At 42.0% G+C, this 18853-nt stretch overlaps 1 protein-coding gene across 7 annotated transcripts in view; it reads right to left on the minus strand.

Moving 5' to 3' along the window:
* The window catches only part of HYDIN (HYDIN axonemal central pair apparatus protein), a 432533-nt gene that overhangs the window by 129433 nt on the left and 284247 nt on the right, over positions 1-18853 (minus strand). For all 7 annotated transcript variants that reach the window (XM_079907197.1, XM_079907191.1, XM_079907192.1 and 4 more), the window contains 5 exons: positions 9684-9821; positions 8967-9024; positions 7215-7334; positions 6762-6971; positions 4413-4550 (listed from right to left, as the gene is read on the minus strand). In XM_079907197.1, the coding sequence (XP_079763323.1) occupies positions 4413-4550; positions 6762-6971; positions 7215-7334; positions 8967-9024; positions 9684-9821 (664 nt within the window). The remainder of the gene's footprint in view (positions 1-4412; positions 4551-6761; positions 6972-7214; positions 7335-8966; positions 9025-9683; positions 9822-18853) is intronic.

Raw genomic sequence — 18853 nt, forward strand, 5'->3', positions numbered from 1 at the left:
GTGTTAATAAACTTATCTCCAACCCTCAAAGTGCCTGTGACAGTTAAAAATCATTGCCATCATTTCTATGAGAAGCCATTGCCTCATTCTCTTGCTTCCCTTGGCCTCCACTCTCTCACTTCCTTACATGCTATCTGCTTCACTGAACAGAACTGAGCCTTGTCACCAAATTTCACAATGCACTCACTCACATGAAGCATTTTATGAAATTTTGCACATTTTATGGAATGTGTGAGTGTGAGTGTGTATGTGGGGAGTGTTATAAGGTGGAGTCAAATTGCAGTGTGCAGTGTTTCCCAGGATTCACCTTCCCACGCTCATTCTCTCTTCTCCTCACCCCTCTCTTGAGCAATCCACAAAATTCTCTTGTTTCCTACAAAATTCTCTTTCTTCCTGCACTCAGTGCCCTGGAGGGTAGTGGGGTGGGTCTCAGCTTTTATCTTGAGCAGTAACAATGTATATTTCCAATAACCAATAGTTCTCTCATGTTATTCTGGTGGAAAATTTTTCTCTATCTAGTTATATGTTCAAGCATTTATGTACACTGCAGGACTCTGTAAACATTTGTTTTCATTCTAAGAATCTGGCCTTATAGCAGGAAATCTGGTAAATATAGAAAAGAAAAAACATACAGAGAAAAAAATCCCATTCGGAACCATAAAAACAACGTCCAGTTCAAAAGAAGGGGGAAGTACAAAAAAGAGTTAACATAGCAGTCCTAAAACTGCTACTCTTAGAAAGGCCTGCTTGCAAAATTGGTTAAGAATGGCTCACTGTGCCTCAACTTTTTCGTGCAAACAACTATGGTTTATGCTGAACACCTGTTTTCTTTCTGGGAGACTGGAATTTTGGTATGCGCCAGGCAGAGGGTGTCTGTGTGACTGGGCCCCACTGGCACTGAGTCTCCAGTGGGCTTCTGTGGTAGCTCTTATATTGTGTAGTCACAGCTCATTGCTGGGGGATTAGGAGCATCTTGCGTGACTCCACTGGGAGAGAATTCTTGGATGCCTGCGCCGGGTTTCTTCTGAACTTTGCTCCATGTGCTTCCTCCCTTTGCTGATTTTACTTGTATTCTTTGGCTGGAATAAATCATAGTCACCAGTACAACTTATTGGTGAGTCACCCTAGAGAATCGTTAAACCTGGGGGATGATCCTGGGGACCCATGACACAGTGATGATTCTGAGGAATAAGAGCAAATATATTCTATGAGTTCCTATAAGAAAGAAGAAAAAATAAGATAATATCTAATCCATTGTATCAATGAGATTCAAGAAGCCACCGTGTGTAAACAGCAGGAGCAGAGAGTCAGGGACAGGGAGTAACCCCAAACCAGGAAAAAGTATATGGGGATGAAAAATGCTCCTACTTCTGGTTCTGAAAATGCTGGTGACTGCACTGTTATAGCTCCCTCTCATGCTACAAGTGTAAGGATATTCTGTATAATGCCCAACAACAACAAAGGCAACAACAAAACTCTCTTTCAATATATAGTGAGCTTGAAAGAAAATAGATCCTCTGATGTGAAAAAGAAACAGATGGAACCTAGCCAGTGTGGTTAAGTTCAGAGCCTTTACTTGGTGACCACGGGTGACATCAGACCCAACTACAGTCCCTACCACCCAAGGACTGAAATAGAGAGATGCAGCCTGGACCCATGTGAGGTGGGCACACAGGGCAAATCCCTGCACGAGGCTGGAGCCATGAAGGGCGGCCACTCCTGTTATTTCTCTGCACTTCAGGGAAGAATCAAGGAAGCTTGTATCTCTCTGGGATCCTAGGTGGGGAAAATATGTATCCCATGGGATACAGAATGCGCAAGCCTGTATCATGCATGTGCATGGAGTCTTCACATACACTGACAGATCACTGTGGTTAATCCAGGTCAAAACATTAACTCAAGTAAAGCAACTATACTCCAATAAGAAAGAAAACAAACAAACAAACAAAACATTAACTCAAAATCTGACCCCTTGGGGTACCTGGCAAAAACAACTGCAACACTACTGTAGCACCACCCTGCAATCCAGGGTGAATGAGGCTGTCACAGAGAAAACGGTGTCAGTGGAAGATGATCCCAAGTCAAAAATTACATATCATATAGGGAAAGCATTGATAATGAAAGAGAGTTAACAGTCACACAAATAGGAATAATGGCATCCCTAATAACTCAATTAGAATAACTTAAAAGAATCTACAAAATGATTAGTGATAAACGAAGAAATTAAAATCCCAGTGAAAGAGGTGAATAACAGGTGGAATTTTTGAAATGAAAAATATGATCACTGAAATTAGGAATGCAGAATACGGTTAGGAACGCAGAGTAGGGTTAGGAATGCAGAGTATAAACAGTAGATCATACTCAGCTGAAAAGAAAATTAGTTAACTGAAAGAGCTGAGGTAATTATCTTGAATGCAGTTTAGAGAGATAAAGAGTAAAGAGATACACATGTGACATATAGGTTTAGAAACATGGACAGAATGAGAAGGTCCAACATATGTCTAAAAGTTGCTTTAGCAGAAAGGACTGGAGAAAATAGGGGAGAAGCAATACTTGAAGATATAATAAATGAAAGACATATCCTCAGAGTGAAGGAGTGAACCCACAGCCAAAGAAAAAGATATACTTGTGATTACTATGAAATGTATAGAACTGAACCACAAGAAAAACACAATATACCAAACCTTGTGAAAGATAGCTAATATGGTACTTCGAAAGATACAATATTAATACCAAAGAAGAATTCAAAGTAAAAAGCATTAAAAGGGAAGAAAGTGGCAATTTAAAATAGATAAAATATACAGTGCAGGATGAACACTTAAGAGTCATTAAATCTTGTGTGTCAAATAAGACAGAAATGAAAATGGATAAAACAAAAATTTATATATTTTTTATATACCATTTTTAGTCTTTTATATACCAAAACCCTTTATAAACCATTCTTAGTCTTAGAAAACTTTTTATATACCATTCTTAGTCTTAGAATAATTAAACAGAAAAAGGGATACAAGATTTGGATAATATAATTTAATAGAGGTTAATTTAATAAAGATTCATCATAATCTGCATTCTACAGTCCAGACAACATTGTTTCCAAACATTCACTGGTATTAAAAAATCATTTTAGACCACTAAAATATATTAGCAAACTAATAAAAGTAGGAATTCAGAAGGTCATATTACCTGGCCATGATATGAAAAACTCAGTATTAACTTCACATTAACAAGAGTTTCAATAACAAAAAGAAAAAGCTGAGTCATTTGGAAATTTGAAAAAGAGAAAAATATACTTTAAAATTACACTTGTAGATAAAACTACAATTCTAGACAACTTAGAAAATAATTAAAATTATAATGGTTGATATTAAAATGTATGAAATATGCAAAGTTAACTTCCTTTTTTCAATCTATAATTTTCTTTAAAATTATGAGATGGAGCTAAAGGTGTACTGAGGCAAATGTGTACTCACATTTTTCCATTATTAATTAAGAAAGAAAGAAAAGTAGGCATTCAACTTAGGAAGAACATAAAAGTAAAATTCAAAAGAATATCTAAGACAAATTGGAAAAAGAAGAATTAAAAGGGAGTTGACTTAATAGACATTAAGATGTATTTTAAAGCTATAACACTTAAAATAGTATATTATGGATGTAGGTACTGGCAAACAGATCAATAAAGAACAGAGAAACTAGCAATAGACCCAAATATATGTGATAATTTAGGGGAGGAATAGACTCTATCATCCAAGATGACAGCACTTTTATCTTTGGATTGTAAGATGATGAACAATTATAATTTCATTCTTTATCCTTTTTCATATCTTTCAATTTTTCTATAACAATTATGTATTATTTTCATGATGAGATGAACTCGACAAAAATTCCTTAAAACTGTTAGATTAACATAATATGTACAAGGAACCATCTCTTCCATTTGCTTCTAAAACCAATACGGCTCACTGCAGTCTACTGGTGTTTTCACTACTGCCAACAAAAAGCTGCTTTTATTTGTTGTAGTCAGAGTAGAGCAGGCCCTCGGCTTCAAGGAATTACAAGGGAAGTGTGAGGACATAAATGGAAATAAACTATTCTTATAATCATGAAAAAAAAATCCATGGGATTGTATATCTTGTTCATTGTTTAACCCCTGGTGCCTGAACAGTGCCTGGCTAATGGAGGACACAATAAATAGTTGTTTAATGAATGAAGGAAGGGCTTGGATATATTTATTTTTCTTGTCTCTGAGAGCTTGTTAGTTTTAATTAAAAAAAAAAAAATCACACCCATAATCCTGGCAGTGAATGTTTAGCACAATCTCAGCTCCTGGGGTGTGGCTTGCAGGTTTGGGTTTGGGCCCCTCCTACCATCATCAGGTGGCCGTCATGGGTTGGGGGGGGGGATGGACTACTTACTGAGAGAGGCTGGATGAGTGGCACTCCAGGCAGAAGGTTGTCTGGCGGAGACTGGGGGTCAGTCAGAACGCTGAACTCAAAGCCAACTTTCCCAGTGTTCTTGAGTGTGATTTCACTCTCTGTGACATGGTCGAACAGCTTGAGAGGAGAAGAAGGAGAAGAGTGACTCCTCTGTCACCCACCCTCTGGGATGCTGCTGTCATCCTGACAAAGGCAGGGAGACAAGCATGCCTCACAGACACGGATTTCGTCTTCCATGAGGTAGATGCTGGCCAATCCACATTTCAGTATCACAACCAGGTGCCTACTGGGCGGGAGGAGCACTAGACCCTGGAGACTGGCCCTGTCTTAGGTCTTCTAACAACTAATTTAGTTTAGTACGGCTGTGGGGTGAGCATTTCACCTTCCTGAACCTCTGATTTCTTCCCCACAAAGAACTCATATTAGAGGATCTTAAAGTAAGCTTTTTTATATTACGCAGATTTGCTTTTTTAGGTAAGATTTGAGTTCAGAATTTTCTAGAATGAATTTTTCTATTTTTATGGAGAGACAGGGGAGTAATAGGCCAGCCATATTCTTTTTCCTGAGATTTTGCTAACATAATTCAGAGGGTCCAATAACCACAAACTGAAGCCACTTCGGGGGCTCTTAGGACAAACTAGGGGAAGAACTAGTTGCTACAAAGGAAGCACTCTGAGCTGAGCCAAAACCAATTGCCCAGAAGACCCTGGAGATAAGGAGTGAAAGAAAAATCTATTTGGTCAAAGTAATGCACAAGGTGTCAATAGGTGTTAGGTGCATTTGATTTTAGGCACAATCTTTAACCTGTAAACATATATGTACACACACAATTCAGTAATAATACTGAATAATAATAAAAAATTAATGCAGTGGCTATATAATGGGGGGTCTTATTCCCATTCATATTTGGTAGGAGATATGGTATCTGAGTACATAACACAAATTCTAACTGGGGAGAGAAGTTGTACAGACATGGAATTAACTGACAATTATTCCAAAGCAAGATTTAGAAAGTACATTATATTATGGCAAAGACTCTAAGTGCCAAGAGAATATAGGGTAAGAGGAAGATAACTGAGGGATGGAGTTGAGCTGGGTCTTACAGTATGTGTGACTTTGGAGTTGGCAGAGCGGAGGATGAGATAGATAATATAATAGGAAAAATGGAAGCAGAAAGGGCTGGGCTGCATTAGGGCCAGTGGGTAAACCAGCTTGGCCATAAATGAATGAGCAGTTTATAATGGGAAACTATGAGAAACAAAGTTTAATATGTAAGGAGCATCAGTTAATAGAGGGGCTTAGGATACCCTTACTCAGGTGGAGGAACCTGGCTCTGATCCACAGTGACTCATGATTGAAGGCCTTCTCTGACTCAGGCACAGTACTGACCAGACACTTTACTTAGGTAACCATAACCACCTGGTGAAATAGGAATTGCTACCCCAATCCCGTTTTAGAGATGAGGGATACTGAGACTTGGAGAGGTTAGGTTATGTGCCCAAGGTCATAGTCAGTAGGGAGTAAAAGTAGGATAACATCCCAGTTCTTCTGACTACAAAACAATACTCTTTTCTCTATGCAATCATTTTTGCTCTTTTCCCAAGGTAATTTTGGGAAAATCTACCTGGCAATGATATTTAGATCAGTTTTTGATAGAAGCCAGAAATGCACTGTAATCCCTTGCTTCCATGGGTCCGTGGACCAGCAGCATCAACATCACCTGGAAACTTGTCAGAAATGCAGACTCTCAGGCTCCACCCTGGACCTACTGAATCAGAATCTGCACTTGAACAAGATTCCCAGGTGATTCGTATGCACATCACAGCTTGAGAAGAACTGCTGTAATAATTTAGGCATGGCTTGAGATCCTGCAGTGTGATAATCGCACTGGTGATGGGAAGGGAAAACCAACTCAGAGGAATTATGCTTGATGAATTAGCAAACCCCGGGCCTGTAAGGATGTGGGGAGCTGGAGGACAGAATGCAGTGGAAAATTCCTTGGAGTTCGTAAACTCAAGGGACTGAGAAGGGAGTAGTCCTATTGAAAGAAACAAAGAGGGTGGAATGGGCTTTTGGACTGAGAATAAAGATGCAAATTTTAGTGTCTAACATGCAGAATTTGAGGAGACAATGAGAAAAGCAAGTGAAAATGTCTGGCAAATGGTTGGCAGTGGGGGGATGATCAGGCTTAGGAAGCAGCTTAGGGGTCAAGGATAGGGGTGATGGTGAGACTATGCTGACTGGGGTTCCAGGAGAGATGAGGGCACAAAGACTATGACCGACGTTTAAGGCAAACCCAGAAAATCTCCTCCCGATGGCTGGCAATACCTGTAATCCACAGTTAATGTCCTTGGTGTCAAAGGAATAGTGGACCAGGGAGGCCTCTCCCCTTAGTATTATCTCATAGGTGGGCCCTCCATCCACTTCACACAGAGCTTTAGCCTGTGCAATGATGTCACAGTGTCCATAGAAGGTGAATGATATCTGGTGGCTACTGTGTGGCCGCAGCACTCCATAGAGAGGCAAAATATCAAACACCTGCAGAGAAAGTCATTCCATATGAGAGTCTGCAAAGGGCAAGCTAAAGTTCAGCCAATTTACAGATTGACTCCTGACTTTACCTTGTTTGACTCCATGAAAGGTGACTAGCCTAGCACCCTGAAAATACATGATGATAAGGCAGTAACAGTGCTCGGGCAAATTTAAATTTCTAACTTGGGGCAGGGGTTCAGTAAGAAGAATTGTATCAGATGACTCTAGGGCCCATGAGGTGTTACTTACTTCTTCTATCCCAATGGAAAACATTTCATCCCGTTTAAAGATCCACGGCGATTCCTGAAACTCCGCCTGACTCTGGTTTGTGTCTATTCTTTCTGTTTCAGCAGAGTTCATTTTTAATCCCTGGGAATTAGAAGTGTGAGGAAAAACTTGCAAACATTCATAATTTGTCATCAACGTGCTCCTCCTCCTAGCTGATAGAAAAATGAAGTATGTTGTATATATTTTTTAAATAGCACTTTTTTTTTCCTACGGAGATAACTGGGGAGGTGTCCAAGATGTATGTACAAGGATGTTTACTTCAGTGTTTTCTGTAATAGCAAAACTTTGGAAGTAAACTAAATACCTATCACTAGGGGATCACTTTACATGAAGTGTGTGTGGTACTGCTATCCATGGAGGAGGATGCAGTGTATATTTATAAACCAGGGATGATGTGCACAACATATTACTGAGTAAAAAGGCAGTTCCATTTATGGAATATTACACAGGCCTATGTACCACACCTGCAAGTGTGAGTGTGCATAAATTCACTCAGAGATCTGCATATGCAAATAGAGATATCTAGGAGGTTATTTGCTGAAATTTTTCTATGAATGGTGGGATTTTGAGAATTTTTGCTTTCATGTTTCTGTATTCTTGAATTTTCTATGACATCTTTCAAAATATATACAAAAGAAAAGAATTAACATTTAAAAGACAAGTGTTTTATATGCACACACATACTTATTTTAAAAAATGTGGAAAATACAGAAAGCTTCAAAGGAAGAAATACAAATCCATCATCAGATTATTCTGCAGATATAACTGTGTGTGAGTATATATGTATATATATTTGTATTCTGATTTTTTCAGTTAACATTATAGCATGAATGATACCTTCCCATATGACTAAATATTCTTTACAAGCATCATTTAAAATACTTTAAAAAACAGAACATGTAGTATTTTTTACTTAATATATCAGAGATTGCTCCAAATCAGTAAAGAGAGAACTTTTTCATTTTCTAAAATGGATTTCATAGTACTGCCTTGTGCAGATGCAATTTAGTTTATCTGACCAATCTCCTACTGGGGGAATTAAGTCGTTTCTAATTTTTCTTGCTTTTACCAACAAAGCTGCAGTGTACAAGGATAGTTACACGTCTTTATGTAAACGTAAAGGTGCATCTGGAGAATAATATTTTAGCAGAGGAATTGTGCATTTTAAATTTTGATACACCTGCCAGATTGCATGTCAGAGAAGCTACACCAATTCATGCTCCTACCTACGAAGTGTGAAAATGCTTGCTTTCCCCGACTCTGCCAATATTGAGACAAACCTTATTTAAAAGATTGCATATTATCATGGACATACAGTAATTTTCCTAATTTTTTGCTATTTCTAAACTGTTTTAACACACACCTTTGTACATACATCTTTGTATTTCTGATGATTTCCTTAGGTCAGCATTCTAGAAGGAGAATTTAAGAGTATGAATTTGTAAACTCTCTCAATCTACTCTTTGTTTTTACTGTGGAAGACAGTTCTCCTTTTGTAGCCTCTATCTAGGGGCTGGGAAGAGCACAAGATCACCAAGGTTAGAGGTAAATGGCTTTTCCATTACAGAGAAAATCTATTTGCTGAGGTGTCTGGGTTCTCACTGAGGTGTTGGTTCTGTCGGTGTTTGGTTGGGAAGGAACCCGGATAAAGATGTGCAGCCCACCCACCCCAGGGAAAGGAAACCATACATCTGAGACCGCCATGATGGACACCTGTGCTTCTTTGGTCTCTCTTTCTTCAGATCCAACTTCTTCATCCACAAGGATAGTCCTGGGGAGTTTAATGAAATGTGGAGAATCACTCATTTGGCAAGCATCACAACACAGTTTTCAGCTGCATGATGGCCCTGTCTTCCTCTCCCTTCTACGGCACCCCAAAGAATAAGTGGGGTTCTCATTCAAGGGACACGTTTCTCAAGGGTCAGCTGGTCAGTGCTCTGTTACTACCTGCCCCCAAACATGCAGTCTAGGGCATCAAACTCGTCCATTTTCCATAGGCCCCAACCCTTCTTTTCCTGGGCTATCAAGCCCTTGTCTGACTTACAGAAAGTTCTCAGAAGCTCTGGCAGTTCTTCAGACAACTTGGGTGTGTCCCCAAGGCCAGAACATTTTATTGTGAGCATATAACACATGGCCAATTGTCATATCCTTTTCTGCTTTCTACCCTTGACCTGACCCTGGCTTGGCAGATGGAGAGGGCAACATGATCAGAAGGGCTCAGTCCCTCAGGACTCAGGAGGCTATGATTCCCTGAGAGCAGAGATGACTTTCAACTCTGTATCCCAGATGCCCCCTCCAGGGCCTAACACAGAGAAGGCACTCATTAAACTGCTGGAAGAATACATGAAAGACGAGTTTGAGAATGTAAGTCAGTGTAGAGAAAAGAATGCTATTTAAAGAAATCCATTCTGGCTTTGCCTTTGCACTTACTTAACAAAATCACTCAGATCCATCTCAGGGGACTCTATTGCTGGGACTGCTGCCAAGCTGACAGATGCCGAGGTTACTGGGATGGATTCCACCTGGGACAGGGGGGCACTGTAGGGCTTCCTTGGCCACATCACAAACCTACAGAGGCATGGGGATGGAGGGAAAGAGTCACATCAGCTGTTGCAAGTCAGTGCCAGGGTAGGCTCTTGGTTTCTAAGGCCAAACTCCAAATCCTAGACGAGGCCGGTTGAGAAGGGACTGCCCTACACCCTCTCTTGGATTTACCTTCTTCAAATCATAACTGAGGTTTCAGTTTTTCCAAAAGTTTGCTGACCACCCCCTCCCAGTCTGGGTCCAGTGTCTTTCCTCTGAGAACCCACGGCCACCGGGTTTCTCCTCTCACACTTGTTTTTCCCCTTCCTGCTAGACTGCGAGCCCCCTGAGGACTTGTATCTAATACGCTATCTAACACAGTGCCTGGCCTGCAGGGGGCACTCAGCATGGCTAGGAAAAATGAGTCACCAGGGCTCCTGCTCCCAGATAACCAGAAAGCAGGATGAGGATGCGAGGCACTCACTCTCGGCGCCTGTTAGTGAGGGCTCAGCCTTTGTGGGACCCTGCCTCCCATCATGCTTGCTCTGGGTGCCTGGACTGCTCCACCCTGGTCCTGGCCCTGCGTTTGCTTTGCTGCCACTCCAATTCTCAGAGCAGAGGGCCGAGGGGGAAATTGGTGACTGCACCAGCTGGTGCTGAAGCCCTTATGTCCAGGTTTCACTGAATTGACGTCATAAAGGCCAAAGTGGTGGGGTCGCCCCCATTCTTCCCGTTTCCCCAGGGTGCATGTGGCTTTTTTAGGGACTCCTCCCCTCCCCCATCTTAGGCCCCCTTATATTAATTTCAACCCAATTTCACTTTGATACATTCTTGCCCCAGATGCTCTCTACTTTTTCTCAGAGGCTCAGCAGAAATGTTACCTATTATATGAAGGTCCCACCACTCTCCCATCTTCCCATTTGAAGAACTTTTTCCTCCCTCTGAAGTTTCACAGCATTTCATGTGCACATCTTTTAGGATACTGTCCACTGTCTACCACGTACCTGAGTACCACTACCAGGCATTCGACTACCAGCTTCATGATTTCTGCCCTGTTGAGTATCATTTAATAAATCTATTTTATTGAGGTATAATTAACATACACTCATTTTAAGCATACAGTTTGATGAATTTTTGCAAATACATATATACCAGTGTAACCACTACCATATTAATATACAGAACACTTAAAAAGTTTATCATCAGGCTTCCCTGATGGCACAGTGGTTAAGAGTCTATCTGACAATGCAGGGGACATGGGTTCGAGCCCTTGTCCAGGAAGATCCCACATGCCATGGAGCAACTAAACCTGAGCATGACAACTACTGAGCCTGCGCTCTAGAGCTTGCGAGCCAAAACTACTGAGCCCACGTGCCACAACTACTGAAGCCTGGGTTCCTGGAGCCCGTGCTCCGCAACAAGAGAAGCCACCATGATGAGAAGCCTGCGCACTGCAACGAAGAGTAGCCCCCACTCGCCACAACTAGAGAAAGTCCGCATGCAGCAACAAAGACCTAACGCAGCCAAAAATAAATAAATAAAAAACATTAAAAACAAAGAGAAATGTATTTGAAAAAAAAAGTTTATCATCTTAAAAAGTTCCCTTGTAGCTGGAGGAATCAGACTCCCTGACTTCAGACTATACTACAAAGCTACAGTAATCAAGACAATATGGTACTGGCACAAAAACAGAAACAAAGATCAATGGAACAGGATAGAGAGCCCAGAGAGAAACCCATGCACCTATGGTCACCTAATCTATGACAAAGGAGGCAAGGATATACAATGGAGAAAAGACAGTCTCTTCAATAAGTGGTGCTGGGAAAACTGGACAACTACATGTATAAGAATGAAATTAGAACACTCCCTAACACCATACACAAAAATAAACTCAAAATGGATTAGAGACCTAAATGTTAGACTGGGCACTATAAAACTCTTAGAGGAAAACATAGGAAGAACACTCTTTGACATAAATCACAGCAAAATCTTTTTTGATCCACCTCCTAGAGTAATGGAAATAAAACCAAAAATTAACAAATAGGACCTAATGAAACTTCAAAGCTTTTTGCACAGCAAAGGAAACCATAAACAAGACGAAAAGACAGCCCTCAGAATGGGAGAAAATATTTGGAAATGGATCAACGGACAAAGGATTAATCTCCAAAATATATAAACAGCTCATGCAGCTCAATATTAAAAAAACAAACAACCCAATCCAAAAATGGGCAGAAGACCTAAATAGACATTTCTCCAAAGAAGGCATACAGATGGCCAAGAGGCACATGAAAAGCTGCTCAACATCACTAATTGTTAGAGAAATGCAAATCAAAACTACAATGAGGTATCACCTCACATCAGTTAGAATGGGCATCATCAGAAAATCTACAAACAACAATTGCTGGAGAAGGTGTGGAGAAAAGGGAACCCTCTTGCACTGTTGGTGGGAATGTAAATTGATACAGCCACTATGGAGAACAGTATGGAGGTTCCTTCAAAAACTAAAAATAGAATTACCGTATGATCCAGCAATCCCACTACTGGGCATATACCCAGAGAAAACTATAATTCAAAAAGACACATGCACCCCAATGTTCATTGCAGCACTATTTACAATAGCCAGGTCATGGAAGCAACCTGAATGCCCATCGACAGACGAATGGATAAAGAAGATGTGGTACATAGATACAATGGAATATTACTCAGCCATAAAAAGGAACAAAACTGGGTCATTTGTAGAGACGCGGATGCATCTAGAGTCTGTCATACAGAGTGAAGTAAGTCAGAAAGAGAAAAACAAATATTGTATATTAATGCATATATGTGGAATCTAGAAAAATGGTACAGATGAACTGGTGTGCAGGGCAGAAATAGAGACACAGATGTAGAGAACAAACGTATGGACACCAAGGGGGGAAAGCAGTGGGGGGTGGGCATGGTGGTGTGATGAATTGGACTATTGGGATTGACATGTATACACTGATGTGTATAAAACTGATGACTAATAAGAACCTGCTGTATAAAAAATAAATTAAATTAAATTAAAAAAATAAAATAAATGCACACACACACACACAAGTTCCCTTGTGCCCCTACCAGTCAACTCCTCCCCCTCCCCCTCCCCTGGCTCCAGACAAACACTCATCTGCTTTCTATCACTATAGATTAAGCTATGCCTACAGTTTCATATAAGTGGAATCCTAAATATGTACTCTTTTGTGTCTGACTTCTTTTGCTCAGCATTTTTGAGAATCATCTATATTGTAGCAAGGAGCAGTAGCCTCTTCTCTTTTTTTTTTTTTTAACACTGAGCAGTATTCCAGAGTATGGATGATGACTAGCGTGTTTAACCATATTCTTGTTGATGGACACCTTGGCTTTTTCCAGCTTTTAATAACATGAATAAAGTTGCTAAGAACAATTGTGTAGAAGTTTGTGTGGACATATGTTCTCATTCCTCTTAGGTAAATTCTGAGGAAGGGAAATGCTGGATTGTATAGTATTTGTACAACATTATAGGAAACTGCCAGTTTTCCAAAGTGGCTTTACACCAATTTACACTACCACCCACAGTGATGAGAGCTCCGGCTGGTCCACATCCTCACCCACACTTGGTATTCAGTCTTTTAAATTATAACTATTCAAATGATTATGTAGTGATAGCACATTGTGGTGTTAATCAGTAGGCTTATTTTAAAGGAAAATTTTATATCATTACTATAAGTTAAAAACCAATTTTATCTACCATATTTAGGAAAATCAGTATGATGGGAAAAATTAATGTTACTATTTTCTTGCCTGGTGAAGACTCTGCGCTGACTCCCGCTTGCTCTTTTTAAGAAGTGAGATCAGTTCAGATTCCCCTTGGGGAATCACTGGGCTAGCACCATCTAAGAACTGTGAGGTCTTGGAGGGCAGGGTCCAAGGTATTCCCTCTTTACAGCTCACATAGGCCAGGGTCTTATACATAGGGCATGAGCTCAATATCTGAGCATCTGATTGAATGGATGGATGGATGGTTGAATGAGAACAGGTAAGCAGCATGCAGGGTAATTTGGCTATTCTGCACCTCCACCTCCACCCCATCCCCACCTGGGATGGCCTCAGAGAAGAGTAGAAAAGCTCTTTTCATCTTCTTGCACAAACTTCCATTTGTCTTCTTCCAGGTCAGGTGCCTCTAGTTCACATTATCTTAGGCTGAAATCACACCATTCTGGGCAGAGGACACAGGGGCTGGGTGCTGGGAAGCTCATTAAAGATTCCTGAACCTCATCCTTGGGTAAATTCTGATTTGGCAGGTCTCAAGTAGGGCCCAGGAGTTAGGTTTCTAACAGTCTTCCCAGGTAATTATACTGTACAGCCAAATTTAGGACCCGCCATGGGTAGGAAGGGCCAGAGGACGGCTAAGGGCTGAAGCTGGTAATTAATCTGGGGCATTCACTCAGCCTTACCAGCTAGGGACCGAGAAGATCAGCAGAGGATGATTCGGAGCACTTATTAAATCACCCCAGGGCAGCAGAGACACCTGGGGAGACTCTGCCAGATCACTGCCCCACATAACAGCACTCTCATCCAACACTTGCACCCCCCTGGGATGTTGTGCTGAATGAAAAAAAAAAAAGCAAATGGGGAATATCTGAAAAAGGAAAAATATGAAGCTGTAGAGTGTCTTCAGACCTGAGGAAAAACAACACCTCAGCTGACAATGACACCTGGACAATGGGGAAGCGAGAGGTCTTTTGGAAACAAAGGAGACCAGTAAAGCAGCCCAGCTGCTAATAGACAGCAGACAGAGAAACCTTCACCATAATGAAGGCTTTAACTTATCAGTAAAATGGAAAACCTGCTCCAAAGAATTGAAATAGAATGTTGGTAGAGTTTTTTGGATCAGATTTTATTTTACTCTCAGGAACAGATGATTACTTTCCTGTTATGCTAACCCAAACGGGATTAGATTCGGTTATTTTTAAAAGAATGCATAGCAAACAAGGAAAATCAATACTGCTCCAGTTCCAGAGCTGCCCATATCAGAATCACAGGAGGAACCAGCAAAGAAACCCTCCCTTAAGCTGTGACAGAACTGCGTGAATGTCAGACACACTGCCCATCAGCCACACTGGTTTGGGCTCAGCAGTCTCCCTCCCCATAGTTTATTTTCAATTCTTGGGTAAGGATCAGTACAATCTTTTGTGTTAAAAATTAAAAGAAGTCCACCACTCTTGTTTCCGGGTCTCCCTTCACTGGAAGCAGTGTTGCATCAAAATAAAACCCCAAAGAACAGGCTTGTGTTTCAGTTAATGTCGTGTGTTGCGTTTCAGACCACACTTGGAGATGGAATGGTGTATGTCGCACATCTGCTGAATTCTCCGCAGTGCAGCCAAGGTCTCAAAAAAAGGTGGGGGCAGCCTTGTAGTAAACACTTGTAATTCGTTGATTCATTGCACCTGGATTCTGGGACCATCCATACAGAGGGTGCAAATGGCCACTGGCTGGATAAAAAGGTCCTTCAGGTGTGTTTTGTTTGGCTCATATGTTGTTTAATATTTTTTTGAAATTACTGACAGCAGCAGATGCTGTTGGTGCACAGACTAGGTCCCCTTCACTAAGACGACGCACCCATCCCCTAGGTGCTGTGGGTGTTGGCTGCACCTTTCTCTGGAGCACTGCCCTGGCTCAGCAGGAGCTGCCTCACCCACCCTGAGCTGCCTGGGAGCTGTTTTTCGCCCCCCTACAGTCTGAGTAACTTGAGTCTCAGCTACTCCGTGTGTCCCACCAACTTCCACCTCAGCACGGGTGGCCAGTTGGAAGCATTCTGGGACATAATAAAGGGCTAAGGCAGGCTGTCTTCCATGTGTGTATGTCTGCAGTTCGCTCCTCCTGTTCATGTGGCAGAGCTGGAACGTGCTGATGGGGAAGGCGCTGAGCCAGTCCCATCTGTTTCATCTGTCATTTGCTTCCCGAAGTGGGAAGATCAGCAAGTGTAAGACCACAAATATGGAAAAGTGGCTGGAACTTTGTGTTTGTGCTCAGAGAGGCTCAAGCATTTGCCTACTTTGAACATGATTTAAAGTGATGATTATAATCTGCCCCCTTTACAAGCGGGAACTGGGGGGCCTATCTAATCTGGAGGAGGCTTATGATGTGTAGAGTCAGAGGAAGGGAGGGAGGGAAAGAGGTAGAGAGAGAGGGGTTTGAGAAAATTAGAGAAGCAGAGGTTAGACAGCTGAGAGGAAGAATGGCAATGTGAAAAACCACCTGATAAGGTCTAACAGGTAAAGACGTGTGGTTTGCTGAACGTGGCACACAGATTAAACATTAAAAGCAATGGAAGTAGGAGGTGTAACTGTAGGAGAAAATATCTCGACAATGAAATCGGTCATACTGAATAGCACACATTCGTAACCTTGAATTGCTGAAACTCACACTGGACCTCTGAACCACGCTAAGACCACTGACAGGAGACCAGCGGCTGCTGTGGGTCATTTTCTCATTTTGATATCCAAATAGGCGGAGGCTGGGGAGCAGGAGGCTTGACCTTGAAGGGCCTTGTAAGCCTCACTAAGGAGTTGGCTTTATCCTCAGGAAAATGGAGAGTCTTCCCAGAGGTTTTAAATGGGGAAGGGAAATGATCTGAAAAGTTCACTTGGGCTGCAGAAGGGAGCATGGATTAGAAGGGGACAACCCTAGAATGACCAAAACTCTGAACCATGCTGTAAACAGCGATGGAAAGCATAACCTAATGGGATGTTCTGTTTTTTTATGATTTTTTTAAAAAATAAAAATCAGGAAACATAGAAAACAGTGTTAGAAATCCAGAAAAAAGATAATGGCAGCCTTGGTCAAGGAGGTCGAAGGGGTGATGGAGATGGAGTGGGAAGTTCCAGTGCATATTAGCAGGTGGAATGGCAGGACCATGGCCCTGGGGTGAGGAGCCCATCCTGAGAGACCACAGCCCGAGGTCTATCCCCACCTACTGCCACCTCCCCAGCCTGTCCATGAGCAAGGTTGGGTGGCTGGCTAGCCAGAAGGGATGGAAATAAGAGAACAGTGGAGCAGAGAGTAGGGGTCACCACAGTCACTCGGGCACCTATGCTCCCCCTACATTTGCTGTTTGTGCCTGTCAACCTCCCGTGCCCAATGCCAGCAGGAAGAGGTGTGGGAAAACAGTAAAAATAAAGTGGCAGGAGGAGGATGGGCGCCTCTCCTGTCCCCGTGGCTGCTAGGCCCCTGTCCTGCCACGCCTGCCTCCACCGCTGGATAGCCCTGACTGCCACCCACCGCTTCTCTAGTCGTCTTCTTCTCCATCCTCCTCCTCTCCCTCATCACTGTCAACATCACTGTCAACACCATCATCTGCTTCCGTTTGGCACGCACACGCTTCCTCACATGGAAAGCAGCCTGCCTTAGCTCTTTATTATATCCCAGAATGCTTCCAACTGGCCACCCGTACTGCAAGTTGGTGGGACATAACTGAGCAGCTGAGACTCAAGTTACTCAGACTGTAGGGGGGTGAAAACCGTATTTTTGAAGGTTCTCAAAAGGAGATGCAGTTGGAGCTTTTAGAACAATGGTTCTCACTGCAGCTGTCCATTGGAACCACCTGTGCAACTTTAAGAACCACTTCCCAACGTCCAAAACTGTAAGAAATAAATGTTTACTGTTTTAAGCCACCCGGTCTCTGGTATTTGTTATAGCCGTCCGAACAGACTAAGACAGGCCCCAATAAAGTAACTGCAGCCCACAATTATTCATCACTTACTCTCTACCAGGTATTATATTAAGCACTTACTAAGGACTGCCTAGTTAAATCTTCACCACAGCTTGATGAGGTAGGTCCTATGATGGTCTCAGTCTTCAGATGACAAAACTCAGAAAGCAAGTAAGTGGCTGAGCTAAGTTAGCCTGGCTCCAAATCTCATGCTCTTAACAGCTTTACTGGACAGTCTACCTGGTCAACAAGAGAAGCCTTCTCCTTGGTTACTTCATGCCATGCCATGCCAAAGGCAGTGACTCAAAAAGTAGTTTTTTTTCATCCTAAAAGTAACTGGAAGCCTCAACATAAGGAACATACAATGTATTGTCTAGAAGCTTTCTTTGTTAGAAAAGGGACCCATCCTGATTGTATCTAGATAAGGAAAAGCAAGACATAGTTGACCTTGTCCCTCAAGTGACTTCCTACAGAGAGTTTTGCTGCAATGTGAGTAGTAGAGGGATGTGCCCAGAATTTACCTCGAAGCTCTCCAGAGGGATTTCTGTGAGAAACGACCACTTCTATAAAAGATCCAGAAGGTGTCTCCACTGCTACATGCTCTTAGAAAGGCTGCCGAACAGGTGGGCTGTGAAATCTCCCTTCTAATCAGCTTCAAAGCTCTTCAGAAATATTTTCAACACAGGACAGTTTTTAAAGTCAATTTCTTTCAATGTCTGGCCTTCAGTAGACAGAGCTAGCTTTGGGGGGGGGGGTTAATTAATACAAACATGTGGATAAATCAGATCACTATACAAAGCAAGCAGACATCATCCTAACTCAGGTTCAGATATGCACTGATAACTTTCCACTGATTTCCTTAGAAGCCAGCTTAGTTCACAGTGAATATCTAAAAGCCTGACGCCCTCCACTGAATTTTGAGACATTGGGAAGATGCCGTAAAAAGAATGAATCTTATAATAAGGTAACTAGAGTTCTATAATAACATAAAAGCTGTATAAGAAGTTTTATAACACTCAAAATTGAAATGAAAAACAGCCCAATTCATTTCTCTAGGGGGTAACAAATAACTCAGGAAATTGAACTAAACTGAACTGCAAATAGAAGCAGACTACGTGATCCCTAACATGGTGATCACTTTTTTTTTTTGTGGTACGTGGGCCTCTCACTGTTGTGGCCTCTCCTGTTGCAGAGCACAGGCTCCGGACGCGCAGGCTCAGCGGCCATGGCTCACGGGCCCAGCCGCTCAGCGGCATATGGGATCTTCCCGGACCGGGGCACGAACCCGTGTCCCCTGCATCGGCAGGCGGACTCTCAACCACTGCGCCACCAGGGAAGCCCATGGTGATCACTTTTAAGTTAAATATGA

This window comes from Stenella coeruleoalba, assembly GCF_951394435.1.
Source record: "Stenella coeruleoalba genome assembly, chromosome: 20".
Taxonomy (NCBI): Eukaryota; Metazoa; Chordata; class Mammalia; order Artiodactyla; family Delphinidae; genus Stenella; species Stenella coeruleoalba.